Raw genomic sequence first — 22,500 nt, 5'->3', positions numbered from 1 at the left:
TCAAGTTTGTACAATACAACTGACAGAATGTATTACATAAACATATTTGACAAGGAGCAGTGTAAGTATTAAATAATATATATACATAAAATAGGTGTAAGGCTGTAATCTGTTTTTTATTTATTTTTGTCTAGTGGCTGTCCCTTAAATGATGGCAGGCTGTGACCTATTAAGTTGCTGTTGATATTAGATCTGGCTGTTCCAATGTAATCCTATCACAATTTAACAGGAAGTGCTCCTCTGTTTCGACTTCTTGTGTGCAGAAAGAGCATATCCTTTCATCCCTTGGTAGCCATGTTTGTCTATGCAAACCCTTTTCAATGGCCAGCATGTGTAAACCCTTTTTAATAGCTAGTGCATGGTTACTAAGGCTGTGCTTAGCGTGTGTTTTGCTCATCTTGGGGTCTTTTGTTGTAGATTAATATTCTGCCATTTCTCTGTCAAAAAGTCAGGTTAGTTTCTCATTTGTTTTGACATTTTTTCACCTGTGGCAGAACTGTTCAGAACAAGCTGACTAAGGGCACTCTTTTCCATGTTCTGATCTTGCCACCGAACAGCTTGAAATGTTTAGGAATTTGGGTCACTGGACTGTAAAAGCTGGTCAAATTTGATAGCAGCTCTTTTTGTTGAATTCTTATCAATATTGTTCAGCTATTGATGATCTGTGCACTTTCACAGACTTGTGTAAAGAGTGTTTCAGAGTTCTTCTTCCCAAGTGGCCCACATAGCTCAATGCTATGTAGAGTGATTGGTTCAATTATATCGTTTAGACAGGTATTTATAGGAATTTCATGATTGATTGCTCATTCGATTGTACAGAAAACATTCACTGCTTTGTCTCCTAACTCGTTTAAAGTTAAACCTGTTTCCATGACATCTGGATCTATTTTGGAAAATGATTATTTTCGTTGCAATTCATTTTTAATTTAAAGTCTGACAAAATGTCTCATATTTGATTCAGCTGTTGTAATCCCTCTTGAGTTTTGGACCTTATGACAAGGTGCTCTGAATCTTTCAGGAGAAGGCCTGGAGCTGAAGAGTAATTCAATGTTTTGGCCAATAAATGTATATGAAGATTGAATAGGGTAGGCTTAATGGGTTGGGCTTTACCAGGTTGCTATTGATACAGAAGCCTATAGGGAAGCATCTTATGCTCAACGTACATTATTCATCGATATGTTTATCCATTTCATTTGAGCTGCCATTGATGCACAATACTTTTTTTATGTTAGAGCTTTTTTCTGCAAGCTCCTTTAGTGTAATATAAAAGTCAAGGTGTTCTTGATAATCCATAATTTTTCTTGCATTACTTGCAGTTAATATTAAGTTCTGATCTAGTTGAATTAACTTTTTTTTTATAAGGGTTTTAGGGTGTTTCCGATTTGGATAGCCAAATGTTCTTTGGAATAAAGTTTGTTCCAGTTTTGCCATAATCTATTTGTATTCATAGATTCTTTCATTGTGTTTAGAAGTTGATTTATGTACGGTTCCTTTTTCATTGTTTCATTGAGAGCTTGTTTGTATTCTTTAAGTATGACATTGTACTGAAGGTGATGATTATTGTGGTTCCTGTGTTTAGATTAGAAATACCTTTTTTCTCTGTGTTTTTACATTCATCGTCAAACCACTTCTCAGTTTTATTTATGAGTTTGTCATAATTGTTTCTCAAGTGGAATGTGGGTAGATGATGTTTGTCGTTACTGATATATTTGTCTACTTGAGTGTCGATTGTGCCTGGATCAGTGCCAGTCCTTGCGTTTAAATCGACACAAAGTAGAACATTCCTCATCCTAGAAACATGAGAGACATTGCTCATCATAAAAAGGGGATTCAGGAGGGATATATGCTGCACAGAAGAAGATATCTTTGGTTGTAGAGACTGCCTCTTTTTTACTTTCAGACAAATGTAAAATCCTCCTGTTTTAATGGTTTCCAATGTATGTGTCAATTCTGTTTTAAATCGTATTAGCATTACTCCTGAGTCTCTGCCCTGTGCTACCTCTTTTCGTTTTGTTGATGACAACACCATTTGCCAGAAACCTACTAGGAGTGTACCTACTCTCTCTCTCTCTCTAGCTAACACACACACACATACACACAGACACAGACACACACAACAGACACAGACACAGACACCCACACACACACACACACACACACACACACACACACACACACACACACACACACACACACACACACAGACACAGACACAGACACAGACACAGACACAGACACAGACACAGACACACACACACACACACACACACACACAGACACACAGACACAGACACAGACACAGACACACACACACACTCACACACACACACCTCCTCTTGCTGGGGATGAAGCCGATGTCCTCGCCCTCTCCCTGTGGGCAGACCCGTCTGGCTTGCCACCACTCCTCATCGCCGCAGTCCAGCACGTGCAGAACATCCCCAAACTTAAAGCCCATCGCCTGGCTCAGGAAACCGCCGTCCACCGTCTTATCATAGTCGAACAGCGCTCTGACAGAGACAGAGACAGAGAGAGATGGAGAGAGAGGGAGAGAGAGACAGACAGAGAAGGAGAGAGAGAGAGAGAGTGAGAGTGAGAGTCAGAGTGAAACAGAGACAGAGACAGAGACAAAGTGAGAGAGAGAGAGAGAGAGAGAGAGAGAGAGAGAGAGAGAGAGAGAGAGAGAGAGAGAGAGAGAGAGAGAGAGAGAGAGAGAGAAACCCAAGTTAAGTATGGATATTGCTCAGTGCTGTATTTTGAGTTGATTTCCCCCTCAGGATGTTGGGTATTGAGCAGCTGTTGGAGCAGGCTATGAAGAACCCAGAGTTGTTTATTTGTCCTGTGCCGTGCTGCTCAGCGGTGACCTCATAATGTGCTAAGTTCAAGCACTGATACCCCTCTGGTTATCCTCAAATCAACTTCACTTCCCTTACCAGAGACCCCAGCCATTTTGTACATGCTGAAATTGGTAATGATGTTAAACCTTTTGGTATTTTCTTTTTCAAATACCTTTTTTAATTGGTTTCGACTTTTGTTCTGACTAGATATAATCAAACACACATCTATCATAACACCTGCATTGAAATAGTTCACATTTCATGTACTAGCAGATATCCCAAAAATAAATCAGAAATCCAAAAATATTCAGACCAAAATGATCTATTATCAACAAACTCTTTACCCTTTGACCCCGATACAAAACACTTGTAAAAAACACTTTGGAAGGTGCCTGGGGTCTTTGAAAGCCAAAAGACAACAGGAGGGATATTGTACTGTGCTATTAATCCAATGCAGTGCATAGTATGAGTGCAACCGGCCCCTGTGTGTACCTGACGTAGAGGACCCTCTTAGGCCCCTGTGTGTACCTGATGTAGAAGCCCCTCTGGTCCCTGTGTGTACCTGATGTAGAAGCCCCTCTGGTCCCTGTGTGTACCTGACGTAGAGGACCCTCTTAGGCCCCTGTGTGTACCTGACGTAGAGGACCCTCTTAGGCCCCTGTGTGTACCTGATGTAGAAGCCCCTCTGGTCCCTGTGTGTACCTGATGTAGAAGCCCCTCTGGCCCCTGTGTGTACCTGATGTAGAAGCCCCTCTGGTCCCTGTGTGTACCTGATGTAGAAGCCCCTCTGGTCCCTGTGTGTACCTGATGTAGAAGCCCCTCTGGTCCCTGTGTGTACCTGATGTAGAAGCCCCTCTTAGGCCCCTGTGTGTACCTGATGTAGAAGCCCCTCTTAGGCCCCTGTGTGTACCTGATGTAGAAGCCCCTCTTAGGCCCCTGTGTGTACCTGATGTAGAAGCCCCTCTGGTCCCTGTGTGTACCTGATGTAGAAGCCCCTCTTAGGCCCCTGTGTGTACCTGATGTAGAAGCCCCTCTGGTCCCTGTGTGTACCTGATGTAGAAGCCCCTCTGGTCCCTGTGTGTACCTGATGTAGAAGCCCCTCTTAGGCCCCTGTGTGTACCTGATGTAGAAGCCCCTCTGGTCCCTGTGTGTACCTGATGTAGAAGCCCCTCTGGTCCCTGTGTGTACCTGATGTAGAAGCCCCTCTGGTCCCTGTGTGTACCTGATGTAGAAGCCCCTCTTAGGCCCCTGTGTGTACCTGATGTAGAAGCCCCTCTGGTCCCTGTGTGTACCTGATGTAGAAGCCCCTCTGGTCCCTGTGTGTACCTGATGTAGAAGCCCCTCTTAGGCCCCTGTGTGTACCTGATGTAGAAGCCCCTCTGGTCCCTGTGTGTACCTGATGTAGAAGCCCCTCTGGTCCCTGTGTGTACCTGATGTAGAAGCCCCTCTTAGGGTTACTCCTCAGGGTTGTTGTTCCAGATCCCATACTGCTGTTCATAAGCTGCTCCCGCAGATCATGGATCTTCGCCTCAAACCGGCTGTATTCTGAATTTACACAGAAAAGTCACACACACACACACACACACACATGCAGGGAGACAGAGAGAGAGAGAGAGAGAGAGAGAGAGAGAGTGAGAGAGAGTGAGAGTGAGAGTGAGAGTGAGAGAGAAAGAGAGAGAGAGAAAGAGAGAGAGTGTGAGAGAGAGAGAGAGAGAGAAAGAAAGAGACAAGTTTAGGATTCTGTGCATGGCAACCTAATGTCCCCCACTTGCAAAAACTGCAGTGTGTTAAAGACTCAGTGTGGCGTGCGTCACCTTCAGGTCTGTACTGGGCGATGATGGTGACGGTCTGGCCGGCGTTCTTTAGCGCTCCTGCCGCCTGCTCGTGGGTGGCGGCCCTCAGGTCCACTCCGTTCACCTGCAGCAGGAGCCACAACCGTTAGCAATAGCGTTAGCACCCCACCAGGAGCTCATAACACCAGCACAGAGACAGCGCACACTCGGCAGAAAAACCACCGCGGCGGCGCTCGCACTCTCAACCATCTTTGGCACAGACAGAAGGCTTGTGACCATCGAATGGTGACTGCAAGGCCCTGCAGTTTACTAAAATACGTAGACAAATACAGGGGTCTTCGTACAGATGACATCTCTGTAAAGCTCTTCATATGTCCATAACTATGGTTTCAGATCACTTATTGATGCCCATTAACATTTTACATTTTGCAGAAATGTGCGTGTGGTCTCCAAGCTCTCCATGGGTCCGTACAGTATGTGTATAATTAATGTGGCCTGATGCTGAGTAGAGCATTTCTGTGTTTCCTGCTGCACCACGCCTCAGGGCCTCTCGCAGTGATTTAATGCATGTGGTCAGTGTTGTGTAAGTTTGTGTTAGTTTAGGAGTGTGTAGAGCATGATGGAAATGAGTTTGCTGGTGTGTGTGCGTTTGTGTGTGTGTGCATGGTCTGTCTGTCTCTGTCTGTCTGTCTGTCTGTCTGCCTGCCTGTCTGTCTGTCTGCCTGTCTCTGTGCAGCTGTGTACGTGTTTGTGTGAAGAGAGGGGCCTCACACTCAGAATCTGGTCTCCCTTGCGCAGCTCTCCGCTCAGGTCAGCTGGGCCTCCTGCCAGGATGAAGGAGATGAAGATCCCCTCGCCATCCTCTCCCCCCACTATATTAAAGCCCAACCCTGTGGAGCCCCGGTGGATCAGCACACGCCTCGGGTCTCTGAGAGACAGATAGAGAGAGAGAGAGAGACAGAGATATAGAGGAGAGAGAGAGGGAGACAGAGAGAGAGGGAGAGGAGAGAGAGAGGGAGAGAGAAAGAGAGAGAGGAGAGAGAGGGAGGGAGAGAATTTGAATTGAAATTGAATTGAATTGAATTGAGAAAAGAGAGAGAGAGAGAGGGGAGAGAAAGAAGAGAGAAAGAGAGAGAGAGGGGAGAAAAAGGAGAGAGAGAGAGATAGAGAGAGATGAGAGATGAGAGAGTGAGAGAGAAGAGAGAAGAGAGAAGAGAGAGAGAGTGAGAGATAGAGAGAGAGAGAGAGAGAGAGAGAGAAGGCGAAGAGATTCAATCATAGGTTCTTGAGCATTTTACCTTATGCAAATGCTTTTAAGGCTGTTTAATTGAGACGCTCAGAAAGGAGAAAAGTAGAAGCAGAGGGATGAAAGGAGCAGGAGAGGAAGACAAGAATGCAAATGCAGACCGATAACGTCACGTAATGGATAGCACCTGGGCAGAGTGTTGAGCAAGCAGTTCTCCAACACCAACGGAGGCATTTCAGAGAGGCAAGTGATCATCAAGAGGGACATCAAAAGCATTTAATACTTGAGACGAAGAGCACAGATGCCAAATGTACAGAACATGCCGGAACATTTGGCATGATCAGTTTTGCTGAGTCATTTGTTTTTCCTAAAATGGCTGCCTCACCTAGGAAGATCCTCCTCTCCCAGCATGCCGTGCAGCACCGGAGAGAAGCGGCTAGGCGAGGTGGGGGTAAGGGCTTGTGGGTAATCCGAGCCCATGTAGGGATGCCCAAGGTCTGTATCCAGGTGTGGCGAATACGCTGAAACATACAGAACGTATACAAACTCAAGCATGGCTAATGCGTCCTGTCCTTTCACTGCACATAACATCAGAAGCCAGCTTGGGTATAAAAAAAGCACAAACACTTACTGCTGGTGAGGTCTGGAGGGTTGTAGGTATTGGTCAGGTACAGGTTGTTGGGTTTGGCCACCCTCAGGTAGACCACCTCCGCTGTGTTCTTCAGAGCCCCCACAGCATCCTCGTGCATCACGTCCTCCAGACACACGTTATTGACCTGCAGTCACACAGGAGCAGCATCAGCATCAACACAACACAACACAACACAACACAACACAACACAACACAACACAGGACAGAGATGAAGACTGACTGCTATGTGTCAAAGGAAACTCACAAGAAATCATGACTGGCTAAAAATGTTATTCTAGAACATTGTTTCCAGAGACCACAAAGTGGAATGTACATATATGTATATGTATATGTATATCTGTATAAATACCTTATTTGTGTTTGCTGAATACAAACTGAATGTATACACACAGTTTACTGTAAGACTAAAAACCAGTATTGAAAACAATGTAATTGCAGTTACAATAACGGACAACAGAGGGCACTATTTTTCCATGTGATATTATGAGTGCTTGCTGGAGGTGGGGGTAGTGGGGCTGAGGGTTAAGGTTAATATTGGTTCAAATCCCACACATCCATTACCATACTAATGAGAGTGAGCTCAGTCCACCTGAATTACTGAAGTCATCTATTCTGCCTTACTCTGCACCTCAGCGGTGCTAGAGGACATGACTGTGTGTGTGTGTGTGTGTGTGTGTGTGTGTGTGTGTGTGTGTGTGTGTGTGTGCGTGTGTGTGTGTGCGCGTGTGCGTGTGGGTGTGGGTGTGTGTGTGTGTGCGTGCATGCGTGTGTGTGTGTGTGTGTGTGTGTGTGTGTGTGTGTGTGTGTGCGTGTGTGTGTGTGTTCACAAACCGCTAGTATCTTATCTCCTATCTGTAGTCGGCCATCTTTATGTGCGGCTCCTCCCTCGATGATCTTGGTCACGTAAATGCTGTTGTCTCCTGGGATGTGCTGGTTACCGACACCCCCTGCTATACTGAACCCCAAACCTTTAAGCAGACACACACACATACATACATACATGCATTAAGAAAATGCTCAAAACAGCAGAGGAAGAAATTCTACAGTGTACCATTAGTCTTTGAAACCTGGTTTTTAACAAAACATGGGATCTGTCTCTCTTTCTCTCTGTCCAACTACACATACACACACCACAAACGTGGTTTCAGAATAACATTCACTATCTCTTTGCTCTCTTATGTGGTTGAACACACACCTTTCCTAACGCACACAGGCGCACACACACCCACACACACACACCTTTGGGTCCTTTGATGAGTTTGAGCTCGAGAACTTTCTCGGCGATGGCTTTCCTGCGCAGCACGTAGAGTCTGACAATGGCCCCGGCCTCCTTGAGCGCCTCCACAGCCTGGCTGTGAGTCACCTCCCGCACGTCCACATCATTCACAAACAGAATGCTGTCGTTCACTCTGGAGATGAGACACACACACACACACACACACACACGCACACACGGATACAGACACACACACACACACACACACACACACACACACACACACACACACATACACACACACACAGATACAGACACACACACTCACACACACATACACACACACAGATACACAGACACACACACACACACACACACACACACACACACACACACACACACACACATAAAGATACAGACACACACACACACGCACACACACACACACACTCACACACACACACACACACACACACACACACACACACACACACACACACACACACACACACACACACACACACACACACACACACACACACACAGACATACACACACACACACACACACACACACACACACACACACACACACACACAGACATACAGGAAAGGGAGGATTTAGACTCAAGCACCATTATAGGATCCTCACCTCACATCAACACAAACCATATACATCTCCTTCCCCTTAACGTGCTCTCCTCACCTCACATCAAACAGCAGTGATACGTCTCTGCTACACCCAAATACTAACAAACAGAGCCACTGCTTTGTCTGTAAGAGTCTCTGGCTCTGTTTTGTGTCCTCAACTTAGAGCTTAAGTTCCAAACTGCAGCTCCGAGGATATACACTTTAGCCTGGTGCTGCCATACCATAGTTTGGCTCAGTTTTCACCAAGGCTTTGAACCGGTTCACGGAACGAAAACGAAAACCAGAAACTTTTGATGTTTTGCTAGGAACAGAAACGAAACCAGAAACTTTAAAAAAAAATATGTTCCGGATCAGAATCGTTTACCTAAAATAATGGTAACCGGTTAACGTTATTTTTTCGCTCTTTCACAAGATTCCTAAATGCAATATGATTGATGATGTTCTCTTCCGGTCGTTTACTTAGATACTAGAGAACCGTGCCGCGCGCCGCCAGCTGGTAGCCTTATCGGATCAAATCTATGCACAAGCTGTAGCCACCAGTCTCTCAAACTCAATCTTTAGAAGAGGTAAATATTGTACCAAGTATCTCACACATGTTTGTTTTTAAATAGGAATTCTATAAGATAGGCTACGTATTTCCAATGCATTGTTGTAAAAATCTGCAGGGTCAAGTTAATGAAATTATAGCTAAGTTGGACAGTTAGCATTGGCAGTAGACTACCTTGCTATTGCCCAGCATAACCGACCCTAATTTGTTAAGTCTTTATTTAAAACGCAGGCTAATACGGTAGTTCTCATATTTGGAATTTTAACTTTTTTGTTCAGATGGGAAGACATTGCGAGAATCCTATGCGGCAGCATTATTCATTTGACCCCACGACTAACAAATCCAAATACAACATTGAGGGATGTATGTAGATACCATTGTAGTTTTGTAATATTTGTATTGTCTCTGTTGACAAAAATGCACTGATTGGGCCCTGACGAGGTTTTGTTTGCCCAATAAACAACATAGCATACATTTTCCTTGTCTTAACTCATGTATAATACTTACAAAATGTCAGAATTACAGTTGCCGCTTACATAATGTAGCCTATAGTGTTTTTTTAATGTTTAGTGACAGGATAGAGACATATAAGATTATTTTAAAGTCCTAATGATCAGCCTACTTATTTGTATGTACCGCAGCTGACACGGAACGCTATTAACCGGTTCAGGAACTTTATTTTTTTGTTCTAACCGGTTCAGGAACGTCAATTTTAGGGTTGGAACGAAAACCGGAAACGTTAAAATACTGTTTCTGATCGGAACGAACCAATTGGGAAAAAATTCTGGTTCAAAGCCCTGGTTTTCACCAGGATGTGGTTTGTAAGCACTCAGGAGAGAAGATGTTGGGGTCTTAGCTGCACTGCTAATCAGCAAGCAGTGCTAACGCCCAATAGCAGTGGGAAGAGAATGTTAGTGGCTGCTGGTTACAGGCTGATCCAATTGCCTCATATTTCATTCTGGACTATGCCTGTGTCTAAAGAAAAGTCCAACAGAGAGCCTTCACACTGCAATGAACCTGTGCATTTGTAGGGAGGCAACCCTCAGGGTAGCTTAAACCTTAATCTTGACTCTTGAATCTTGAGTTTATTTTTACTTTTTATTAATGACGTGGGTGGAGGTAGTTCCTCTATTTCCAGTTCCTCTCTTGAATATTCATTGGCTGATATCTAGCCGCCTTTGCCCACGCCTTCACTCGCACTTAAGGTTATTATCCCAGGAGAGTTAATTATGGCTGTGTAATGGTAAGCCATTAAAACAGTACTTCTAAAGTTGCAATGTACAGTAAAGTTTAAGAGATTCCAGATTTTTCTTTTCCTTTTTTTGGGGAATATCAGCCATTTCCATCTTTGGAGAAGATGAGAGAAGCACATTTACAGGAAGACGGAAAATTCCCTCTGTGTGGAACGTCAGAACTGCAGCCGTGTCAGGGAGAGTAGGAGCAAGTGTAAAAGTGTCGGGAAAAAGTGCAAGAAAGTGATTATCTGTCCTCTGAGGCAGTGTCCAGTTGGAAGGGACACTCAAACCTGCAATATTCATGAAGCTTTTCCATTTTTTTATGTCTAATAAAATCTCAAATGTGGCCTTTAAATGTTACCCTTAAGCCTCCTCTACTTTACAATAAAACACAGATGAGACTGTGAGCCTAGACTACAGTCTAAATGTGTGTGTGCGAGCTTGTTTGTTTGCTTTATTTATATGCTGTATTTTAGATTTATTGAGAAGTTGAGTATGCCCAGAGCCTAGTTCCCTGCCTGCTCCTCACTCTGACTCTGACTCTGCTGTGTGTAGTGTCCCTGCCTGCTCCCTACTCTGGCTCTGACTCTGCTGTGTGTAGTGTCCCTGCCTGCTCCCTACTCTGGCTCTGACTCTGCTGTGTGTAGTGTCCCTGCCTGCTCCCTACTCTGGCTCTGACTCTGCTGTGTGTAGAGCTCCCCGCGTCTCTGTTTCTGTCAGAGCTCATCATCATGTGACACGACACACAGGCAGCAGCTCCAGCTGAACAAATCACCAGCAGAGCCTTAGGGTGTGTGTGTGTGTGTGTGTGTGTATGTAGGTAGAGGGTGGGAAGGTGTATGTGTGTGTACATGTATACTGTACTTTAGAGAGTGAGGCTGTTCGTGTGCATGAGTACGTCAGAGGGCATGGGAGGAGTGTGTGTGTGTGTGTGTGTGTGTGTGCCTGTTTGGGTGTGTAACCTGCGCTGTGTATACAAGCACAGTGCAACACCAGACTTGAATTTGCATAGGAGGCGGAGGTGTGTTCTACCTTAGTCGGCCATCTTGTGCTGCTGCCCCTCCTGGTATGATCTTGGTGATGAAGATGCTGGGGTCGTCTCCCACGTGAGGGTTATCAGTACCTCCTGCAATACTGAAGCCCAGTCCAGAGTTGCCCTGCACACACACACACACGCGCGCACACACACACACACACACACACACACACACACACAAACACACACACACACACACACACACACACACACACACACACACACACACACACACACACACACACACAATAACAAATATAAAACCTCTCGTAACCACTGTGGTGTTGAGTGTGCCATTAATGGATGTGACAAATCTCACCCTCTCCAGAGTAATCTCCTCATATTCAATCTCCCCCTCTGTCCCATTCACCTGTGGAGGAGATAAACACCAATAGTTAGCCAGCAGCATATTTCACTGACAGATTGAGCTGTAAACCTTCTGTGTGTGTGTGTGTGTGTGTGTGTGTGTGTGTGTGTGTGTGTGTGTGTGTGTGTGTTAGTGTGTGTGTCCTTACATAGGGGGAGCCATCCAGTGTGTCTGTGTTCACCACCATCGGAGGGGAGTTTGCCTGCACAACGAGAAAAATAAATGAATTAACACCGTAACACTAACAGTGCAGATGTCCTCCGCACACTCACCCATGACATCACACTCTCACACAGACAGACAACCTCCACCCCTGAAGAACGGATTTACTCCTCCTGCCAGCCTTTGAGATAACACCGCCTGCCTGCCTGCCTGCCTGCCTGCCTGCCTGCCGGACCTCCATTCAGAGCCGTCCAACTCTAAAGCAGGAAGCCAGGAAAAAGAGGAAGAGTGTGGACAGGTGGCAGAAGGAAGGGTCGTGACGAAGATGAAAGAGAAAACTTCGTTCTGTGCCTCTGTGCTGTCAGGACAGCTTTTCTTCACGATCCACTCTCACAGACTCGGGCTCACAGGTGTATTGTGGGCCTGTGTGGCCCAGCGTGCTTCTGCTGCGGTGTGATAGCGCGGAGAGGGGGGAGGGCTCCTGATAAATATACACACACAGCCAGCCAAGCCACCGCAGACCAGCCTGACAGCTTCATGAAGCGTAGAGATAGCGAGCAGCAGCAAACTCAATATCAATTCATAGTGTATTTACACTGTTTATATGGTCTGTTACTGCTTCAAGGAGTAACTGCATTGTCTAGTCCTGTTCTGAGAGGGATTTTAGTATACTACTACTTAAACACAGTATAAAAAGATTTACTTTCGATTCATTATTTTCTACTTCCTATTCAAATTATTTAGGCAGAGGCCTCATCAACGTTGCTGGAGGCAGACATGACTGGCCTCTTAGCAAGAGAAGACCTCAGAGGGGCCTGTGACTAAGCAGTGGAATAATTGGGATATTAAAATGAGGTCAAAGAGACTTTCAGCTTTGTATGATTTCTTTACACATGACTTTGTTTCTTGAAGTAAATTTTCTTCTTACTGAGATCAGACAATAGAGTTATGATAGAAAATGAGTGGGAGAGAGATGGGGAGTGGGACAGAGAAATATCTTCAGACTGTACTCGATTTTCTCCTGGACTCTTCATACAGAGCTATAGGAACCATAGATACGTAACCTGCATTGGTAAATGCACCAGTTTGTTTGAACAGAATCTTCCAATAGTCACCTCACATCAACTCCCGAAGCTCAGAGAGGACATCTGGCTCAACAGATACATCTGCTAGTAACCACACTTTCATAGTGGAACTGCAAACTGTAAACTGTCGAAATACCCATCTCAGTCTGCATGTCAGACTACGCCGATAGCAAATGACACCATCGCTATGGAGCCAGGGCACCTGCAGCACAGTACTGAAGGGCAGCCATCTTAAGATCAGTGCATGTTGCCAGACAGCCAGAACAAGTACACAAGTCATCTCTGTCTCCAAAGCCTCCAGTGGTAGCACTTCACCGCAAGTATGCCAAATGGTTATTTTGGACAGATTTCAAATTATATCAAATCCTAAAGTGCACCAGGTTTAATATACGTCTCTGGCACTTACTGTCTGAGGTGCAAATGCAGCCATTAAATAAATCTGCTATTTTGTAACTGGACTTTTACATGGCCATTACGATGTGCTGACCAAATTGTTTGCTTAGTTTCCAGTTCTAAGGACCTGTTCCAATTTGTGCCAGAAGACTGCATCCTTTTACATTTCTGATAAAGATCATCTGCTTAAAGTCAGTGGGTGGTATTGGGGTAACTCCTTGGTTGCCCTTCGCCTTGAACCGTGGTGAAAGCCCATTTGAGCGCTTAATTTAATTTAACAGGAAACAATAACATGCTTCCAGTCGAAATGTTATTGCAACACGAGGTCTCTTCGATATCAAACTGTGTAGAAATACAAACCTCTAGTGCACTAAGACGTTTAAAATGAGGACAAAAGAGGGTTGTCTGGAGATGCCATCTGTTCCCACAAGCTCTCTTAGCTCTTTGCTCTTTTTATGCAAACTCAAAAGCCTTGATGAGTGAAATGCAGCTAATTACAAAATGATGTGGAATTTATACTCATTTGGATTATGATTATAAAGAGCTTCTTTCTAGACTGTATGTTTGAAATACTCTTTTCTGATTGGCTAACAGGCATCACCCGGACACCTATATCAATGCTCTTGAAACTTTGAATGGTAACTATAACAACCATAGTAAAAAAAAATTGATTGAAAAGCTGCTGCTTTGCGTCACGGAATTTCCTCCACCAAGTCCATAAATATGCTATAACGGGACGTCTTGGCAGCCATTATCCCTTACATATATATAGAAAAGACCAAATAAACATTCAATTACTTGGGAGTCCTCCTAACCATCCACTTAAGCTGTCCATGGAATATTGCATATCAAATACGCTCGGCCAAATACATCTCAAAATCTTTCAGCATGAACAATGCTGTCATGTGTCTCCCTGAAACACCATGGAGATAATTGGGTTTTTTTTTCTGAAGAATTTGGGACATCCTATCCTCCCTTCAGAAGATGTTCAACAATGATGATGATGATGATGATCAGATGAACAATAGCCACACGCCCCCGCTATACGTAATCGACTGCCTACATTACTATAAGTGGTGAATTTCAAACACTGCCAAGTGATATTCTATTTATATCTCTGCTACATTTCTAATTTGAATGAAATCAAGCAGAATGCACTGCATACAGTCCTTCACAGTGTACAGTGTGCAGAGCTATACTGTCCCGACAGGACGAAGAAGAACCCATGTTGAAATGAATGAGTAAGAATAAGACCCTGCAATAAAGAATGCATTTGAACTTTCTTCCAATTCAAACGAACCAGTTGTTCAGACAACAAAACAACAAGTCTGACGTGCCCTGCAGCTTACAGCAATGCTCAGTATGTCTCATAGCTTTCATATGTGTGTATGTGTGTGTGTGCGTGCGTGTGTGTGTGTGTGTGTGTGTGTGCTTGTGTGTGTGCGTCTGTGTGTGTGTGCGCGTGTGTGCTTGTGTGTGTGTGTGTGTACGCATAAAAGTGTGAAAGTGTCTACAGCAATCATGCCAGGCTGTAAGAGGGTGTTATATACAATGTCCCACTTACTGTCACACAACAAAATGAAACACTGAGAGAGGGAGAGAAAGAGAGAGAGGGAGAGAGAGAGGGAGGGAGAGAGAGAGAGGGGGGAGAGAGAAAGAGAGAGAGGAGAGTTCTGTGTATGCAGCAGCCAGAGAGATTAGAGATGCATAAATGGGAACACTCCACACCTTTCCCCGATCATCACACATATTTACTCCCTTCTTTCTCACTTCTTCATCTTACACATTTTTTCTCTCGTTCTCACTCATTCCTTCCAGTGATTTCCTCTCCCTCTCTCTCTCTGTCTTTCCACCTCTACCTCTCTCTCTCTCTCCCTCTCTCTCTCTTTCTTTCTCTTTCTCTCATGTCCCTGAAGGAAGGGAGGACACCCTGCTCAGCACATCATCCACCCGCACACCTCCATCACCACCTCTGTCAGCTCTCATGTCCCTCTTTCCCCTCTCCTGTCCTCTTCTGTCCTCTCTCATTCTACCACCTCTCTCCTCTCTCACTCTATCACCCCTCTCCTCTCCTCTCTCACTCTATTTCCCCTCTCCTCTTTCACTCTATTACCCCACTTTACCCATCCATCCTCTCTTGGTGCTCTTTACCTTAATCTGTCCATACCACCACCCCTCTCATTCTTTCTCTCTGTTCCACTCTGTATTTTTGGCTATCCTCATCCCTCTTCATCCTCCCATCCTCTATCTATGCTCTCTACCTTTGTGCCATCTCTCTCTCTCTGTCTCTCTGCTCTCCCTGGTTATTTGGCCGTGCTGCAGAGGACTGTGATTAGCATGTGGGAGATGCAGCAGCCAAAGTGCTTACAGGGCAACAACAACGACAACGACAACAAAAATAACAGTGATGGGAGCAGCATGAAATCAAGCTCTCAGCATCAACACCACCACCACCACCACCACCACCACCACTACCGCCATCAGACATCGCCACCTCTCCAGGTCCAGATGCTCCTTCCTACCACTTCACTTTTCTGTCCCTCTCTCTCTCTCGCTCTCTCTCTCTCTCTCTCTTTCTCTTTCTCTCTCTGTCCATCACAGTTGAATCACTGTCTCACACTGCATTATATTGTCCTCATTTTCTTCTCTGCTCCGTCTCACCGCCGTGACACCCTTTCTTGTCACACTCAGTCTGTCAACATCCATGGGCTGCTTAATCGTATTTCAGGAGGTCACAAATTGGAATTGGAATGTGAAGACACTCAAAATCAGAGGGAGAGAGAGATGGAGATGAAGAGAAGCCGAGAATGGAAGGGATGGTGAGAGACAGGGAGAGAGATCTGAGTTCTGAAAAAGCTGATGTAAGCAGGAGGTCAACCCCCGTCTAAAAGGCCACCCCTCTCTTCTCCTCTCCTCTTCTCATCTCTCTCTGCTTTAGTGACGTGTGAGTCCGGCCGATGGCCTTTCCTCTTGGCTCTTGTTCTCCTTCTCTCTTCCTCTCCGTCTGTCCCCAGCTAGCTTCTGGCCGCTTGCTGCCATGGTTACACTACAGCATCAGCCTCCCAGGCTATTGCGGGGGGAGAGCCTGTCTCCATGGTAACCAGGATTTCCACGATTGTGGTATCAGTCTTCTCTTATAGAGTGTAATGTGGAGTGACACAGGGAAACTATGACCCATTTCTCTGCCACTGCATACTGCAATCTCAATTTAAGACAGGTCTCTATCTAACAGTGTAATTAACTACAACTAAAATGCCAAAACGTCCATCCATGCTCTTTAACCTTTCGAATCCATTCCCTGTAGCGAGGCAGGTATAGAACTTCTTATGGTAATCAAAGATATACTTCAGAAGTACATAAAGTACAGAAGTACACTCCCTCAAACACACAACCACAGCTGCTTTCTCCCACATATCTTCTATGCTTACGTATTTATTTATCTATTTATTTTTTTGATTTGCCAAAGGCAAGCCAGAGAAAGCGAGAGAGATTAAGATCTTGTTTTTGTGCACAACGATGTTATTTCCTCTAAGTTAGTGACTTGGGAGTGCTCTGCTGCGACGACATGCCGAGTGAACAGAAGACGCCTCCGGGCCTGATGTCATTTCCACCTGAGATATTTGGCCATTGGCCAGGCAGCCCATCAGTCATTGGCCCCGCCTGCCCCCACTCGCCCTTCAATGTGAGCAGCCTTTGCAGTGCCAGCTGAGTTCCACCACAGAAAGCCCCAGCACTCCGCTCCCCCTCACACGAGAGAGGGAGAGAGAGAGAGAGAGAGAGAGAGAGAGAGAGAGAGAGAGAGAGAGAAAGAGACACCACCACAGGGGAAACAGAACAGAGAACGAGGGTTTGACACACAGCCATTTCAATCCAATGGTGCCATTCTGTCAGAAGAGAAAAAAGGAAATAGCTTTTGATTCCAGGGGTTTTCCGAGTTGTCAGGAAAGAGTCAGGGAATAATCTGCATTCCAATACTGTAATGCTGACAGTCCTACTTCAAAACACAGAGCACCAAGCAGCCCTGCTACAGACGTCAGCCAGCCGGCTGGGCAGGACGGAGCTCAGGCAACAGCAGGGAAGAGACAGAATCCAGATTGACATTTACACAGCATGCCTTAGAGTTACAGCACTTTAAAGACATCCACGGTGACTACCACAGACACGTGTGGCAGCCTGCACGCATGACACACACACACACACACACACGCGCGCGCGCGCGCGTGTGTGAAACACACACACCCAAACACCCAAACACACACACACACACACACACACACACACACACACACACACACACACACACACACACACACACACACACACACACACACACACACACACACACACACACACACACGCACACACACACACACACACACACACACACATTTGCAGTCACATTAGCACACATGTTTGCATGAAGACATACAGTACATGTACAGATATCTTTTTTCTCCGTCTAGACCCATCTCTTCCCCCATCTTTCTGTCTCTCCCTCAGACTGAACATCTGTCCCTGCTCTGCTGCATTCCCCCAATCTGTCCCACCTCGCTCTCCCTCTCCAGTCCACTGGACAGACTCATTAAGACAGCTCATTAGACCTCTAATTTATCCCCAGCAGACAGACAGAGACGGATATAGACAGGACAGAGAGAGAGAGAGACAGAGAGGGAGTGTGTGAGAGAGAGAGGGAGAGACAGAGAGAGAGAGAGAGAAAGAGAGATAAAGAGAGAGAGTGAGTGAGAGAGAGAGAGAGTGAGTGAGAGAGAGTGAGTGAGAGTGAGAGAGAGACTGAGAGAGAGGGAGAGAGAGAGTGAGAGAGAAAGAGAGAGCAGCTGCAAAGTTGCTGAAAGGAGAGAGGGATCCATAGATGGAAACATGGAGGAAGACGGGTGGAGGGAAAGCGAGAGACAAAGATAGGGCAAAAAAAATATCTCAGAATCACAGACAGACATGATGTAATCTATCCTTTGAAAACTCTACTCTGTGAGCCGGAGGAACTGGGGATGGGGAGGGGAGGGGATGGAGGAGGTGGGGAGCTGTGTACCGGTCCATTCCGGCAGTGAAGGCTTGCAAACGCGTGTACCATGCAATCTTACACCTACTTATTAAAGAACACATCATAACTTATTCATCCGAGCCTGCTGCTCTAGTGTTCTGTCGTGTTCTGCGCCACAGACAGCCACACACACACACAGACACACACACACTGCGACCAGCGGGACTAAAAGTCTTGCATGTCTCTCAGCTCATTCCACTGTCACGGGATAGCCATCCCAAAGGCACAAGACAGAGTCGTCTCAACCACAGGTCAGTTTCCAGACGTGGAACACGATGGAGTCCTGGCCTCCACTGTGACTGCTGACGTGTGTGTCAGGTGCCAGTCGGTCCTACGCCTTCAAACTCAATGCTGCCTTCGGCAGTGATGCGCTTTAAATTGCCAGTATGAAAGTTCCCAAAAGGTAAAGGTCAGGTTAATTGATTCTGCCTGTCATCATCTGCCGCTGGCTGCCCTTTCTCTTTATCTTAATCAGTCTTTCTCCCAACTCCCTCCTCTCTCCAGTGCCTCTTTTATCTGGCACATTCTCTCCATCTGTATTCCTTTTGTTAAATTTCCATCTCTCTCTCTCTCTCTTTCTCTCTCTCTCCCTCTCTCTCATCGACTGCGAACCTTTCCCATCACATTTCCTCAGTACAAGAAAATAGCTGCTGTCAACCAAATGGCATAAAATGACAATGAGTATACGTGTATAGTATTCACAAGGCAAAACAAACAGGACTGGTGTCTGTGATTATTGCTCATGACGGGGCATTTCACAGTTTACAAACATATTAAAGGTTGTACTTTTCTCATTTTACATAAAAGGGCTGTAATATAGTGTCATCTCATATTTAGGTTATTCTCAATCACAATACATTCGACAATGGTAGTATTGAGGCAATATTGGCCAGATGTGAACTTACTGCACATAGTTGAACTACACATCTGCATGTGATATGTCTGCTCATGTCACTGAACATCATCACTGTAAACCTCATCTGACTCATGTCCGTAGGATGATAGAGGATTAGAGAGCGTAAAATAGAACTGTGAATTCTTTTGACAGTGTGAGACCCCTTTATTTTGACCCCTCAATTTTATTAATCTCCCTGGCATCTCCCATCTCACCAACACATAGATAAACGTACATGTATTAAGATCAATTATAACTACATACAATAGTTTCACACCATGAGTCCTCACAACCTTCCCATGTTCACCCAACTAAAGTGGTGTGGTCCACTGATGGCCACTCTAGCGTTACAAGAAACAGTTGAATATGAAACATCTGTATATCTGTTTAAATCATACCTGCCAACATTTAGGTTGCAAAATACGGGGTGTGTCCTGCCCTGACATTTCGATAACAATTAAGTTAGCTCGCTGATACATTCAGCATTCAAGCAGCCTGCCTGTCTGGCTGCCTGACAGAGAGCAGCTCAGCTTGAGTCAGGTTGAGGGATGGCAGGATGCAATGACAGATGGGTTGAGGCTGGATGTAGTGTGTAGATTGAGTTTCATACATAGACGATGTGGCAACGGGGGTAACGTCAGACAAACATACAACATGTATGGATCAATGTATGGTGATTATTCACAGTAAAGTTTGAGGGCCAACTACTTTCCGAGAGTTTCCTGGGAGAAACAACAAAAAGGGAGGGAGTTGGGAGATGGCCTTGAAATACGGGAGAAGGTATAGTTTAACAAGCTTTATATGTCAAACCTCTGTATGTCTGTATAAACAGATGTGTATCAAACACATGAACGGCATTGTTGCATCTTTTACCTCTGGTGTACTCCAAAGCTTCAAGCTAAGTCTTCAGTTTTGTTTTACATAGTTACAGTTTTTCACTGTTGCTAAAACCCGTTTTTCAAAACAATAACAGCTTTCTCAAAACTGCACACAGAAAACTGAAAACCTCACACACAACATTCTAAACCTGACACTCCCTTTGCAAGATGACTCTTTGCTATCAAATCTCTTAACTGTTCACAAAATGGAACTCGTGTTTTCGTTTGGTACACACAGCCATATTTTCAAAACACACACAAATACATTCATTTAGTACACACAACACAGCTAAGCATTTGCTGCACACTGCCAAGCATTTACAGCACACAGAAGTGCAAAATTGAAAACACAATCATCGAATAACACCATATGAATGACAATGACTCATTGAGCCATTTCTCCTTTTGTAAAATGTATCAGTGTAGGCCTACATTTTTCATAGTCAAACATAAAACAGCAATACCGTTGTTCTCACAAACCATATTTACAATTTCAGTCTCCTGTTCCACCAAACACTAGATTGTATTGACATAAAATATACAAAATGCTTACAGTTTTCCTCAATTGCTTACACACATTTTTTTTTTTACAGTAAAGCATGCCTCGTTTTCTCAAAACTCTAAACACAAATCCCAAAACAACTAACAAAAAATGCAAAACCCTTTATATCTCCTGGAAAATACAACTTTGCTTTAAAAAAAATATTGAAAGTGTGTTTTCTTCCTCCACAGTGTGGTTCTCTTTCAGTCCTGCAAAATACAAATACTGTGAGCACACTATATTCTATTGATATGCAGTATTACAGTACACAAGGCAAACAGATTTCGTACTTGTTCTCCATCCTGAAAGTTCTAATGAAAAACCATGAAAACATGGTCTACCACAGCGGCCCAAATCTCATTAGAGATGACCATTCTCCTTCTTCTTTCTCCTCCTCCTCCTCCTCCTCCTTCTTCACCTTGACCTCATTCTCTTCCTCCTCCTTGTCCTCCTCTTCCTTCTCTCTGTCCTCCTACTCCTCCTCCTTCTTGTCCTCCTCTTCCTTCTCTTTGCCCTCTTCCTCCTCCTCTCTCTCTTACCCCTTTCCTTCTCTGGTTGTCGATCTTTCAAAGTTTTCAATAGTTTACCAAACAAAACAGAGGCTTAAGACACTTTTATGGTGCAGTCCTCACTGCAAATTGGTCAAAAGACCTGAAAGTTTAGAGATTTGACTATTTGTGCCTTGCAGGTTGATGCTTTGAGATTTTACTTGAAAATTGTGTGCAACAACAGAACTTTGTGTACAGTGTTTTGACAACAACGTGATGTGTAATTGACATCAGTATGTTCACAAGGAAAATCAGAGTCTAATGCAGATAAGGGAGTCTTAAGTATTTCCCTCTTGGGGCGAACGATTGATACATGACGTGAAGGTTGTGCAGATTGTGCAGAATTTTCGCTTTTTACTTCTTAACAATAGTGAAAAACTGTAATTCACCTTTTTATTCCAAATTAGTTTTCTTTTCACATCAATCTATTTATTAAAAAGATTAGTTATTTACTATTTTTTCTAATTTGCTACTTGTAGCACTTTGGTAAAATACTCTTAATCTCCTTTTGCTCCTTCCCTCCCACTAACAGCACTAATGATCACTCAAAACTGACACACCCACCCCAAGAAGAGTCTACCTGGCCCATATACATGTTTCAGTAAGATCAGATCTGTTTATCGTATCGTATTCGCGTGTAGGTGTGATCATTTTTAAGGGAATCGTTCTTGTCGTTACGTGTCTACATGTGCAAAATGTGATCCGGTTACCTTGCCTCGGGCATGCGCAAAGACGACGGAGATGTGCGCCCACCTGGTTTGTTCACTAACAACATCAACGTGGATCTGCATCGTGCACAGGCAGTGTAGTGGCTTAAAGTTCCCTTCTTTCTATCAGCATATAGTTCTTAATATTTTCTTTGAATAACCACTCTCAGACGGAAAGAAAACGTCTCTACGCGTGGATGTGTTTCAACAACGGTAGAAAACTGTGTTTGCTCCGTCTTTTACTGAACTCATAATTATATGACAGTGGTATTAGTACAGTTGAGACATAGGTACAGTTGATACACCCGGAATAACTTACATGCGCAGCAATCCTGAGACGTGATTTTTAGTTTGCACATGAATACGTCTTCTTTGATCCCAGGAAATTTGAGCACATAACCCATATCCCTTACGGAGATATTGGCGAAAGTTGTTTTACCTACTTCATTGCAAACGTCTAGTTTTGCAAACGTGTCTAGTTTTTGTGCAGTAGTGAATAGAGTCTCAGTCTACTACACCATACATAGCATATCATGTTTGTAAAAAATGATTAAGGCGCAACAAATGCCAATAAGCATATTTAAATTAAATTTCACATTGCAAGTAAAATGGTGCGGCTGGAGCACATACAGGGACAACGGTGACGCATAGTTTGG

At 44.5% G+C, this 22,500-nt stretch overlaps 1 protein-coding gene across 1 annotated transcript in view; it reads right to left on the bottom strand.

Moving 5' to 3' along the window:
• Positions 1-22,500, bottom strand: part of dlg4a (discs, large homolog 4a) — a gene marked incomplete at both ends in the record, with an annotated part of 59,262 nt that overhangs the window by 3,869 nt on the left and 32,893 nt on the right. The window contains 11 exons of the mRNA XM_080847568.1: positions 2,331-2,507; positions 4,265-4,379; positions 4,649-4,751; positions 5,399-5,555; positions 6,259-6,394; positions 6,505-6,649; positions 7,357-7,493; positions 7,765-7,934; positions 11,206-11,330; positions 11,529-11,579; positions 11,725-11,778. Of these exons, the coding sequence (XP_080703694.1) occupies positions 2,331-2,507; positions 4,265-4,379; positions 4,649-4,751; positions 5,399-5,555; positions 6,259-6,394; positions 6,505-6,649; positions 7,357-7,493; positions 7,765-7,934; positions 11,206-11,330; positions 11,529-11,579; positions 11,725-11,778 (1,370 nt within the window). The remainder of the gene's footprint in view (positions 1-2,330; positions 2,508-4,264; positions 4,380-4,648; positions 4,752-5,398; positions 5,556-6,258; positions 6,395-6,504; positions 6,650-7,356; positions 7,494-7,764; positions 7,935-11,205; positions 11,331-11,528; positions 11,580-11,724; positions 11,779-22,500) is intronic.

The sequence above is a fragment of the Sprattus sprattus genome (assembly GCF_963457725.1).
Source record: "Sprattus sprattus genome assembly, chromosome: 1".
NCBI lineage: Eukaryota > Metazoa > Chordata > Actinopteri > Clupeiformes > Clupeidae > Sprattus > Sprattus sprattus.
Note: the sequence above shows the minus strand (reverse complement) of the source record. Positions and strands in the feature narration are given on the sequence as shown.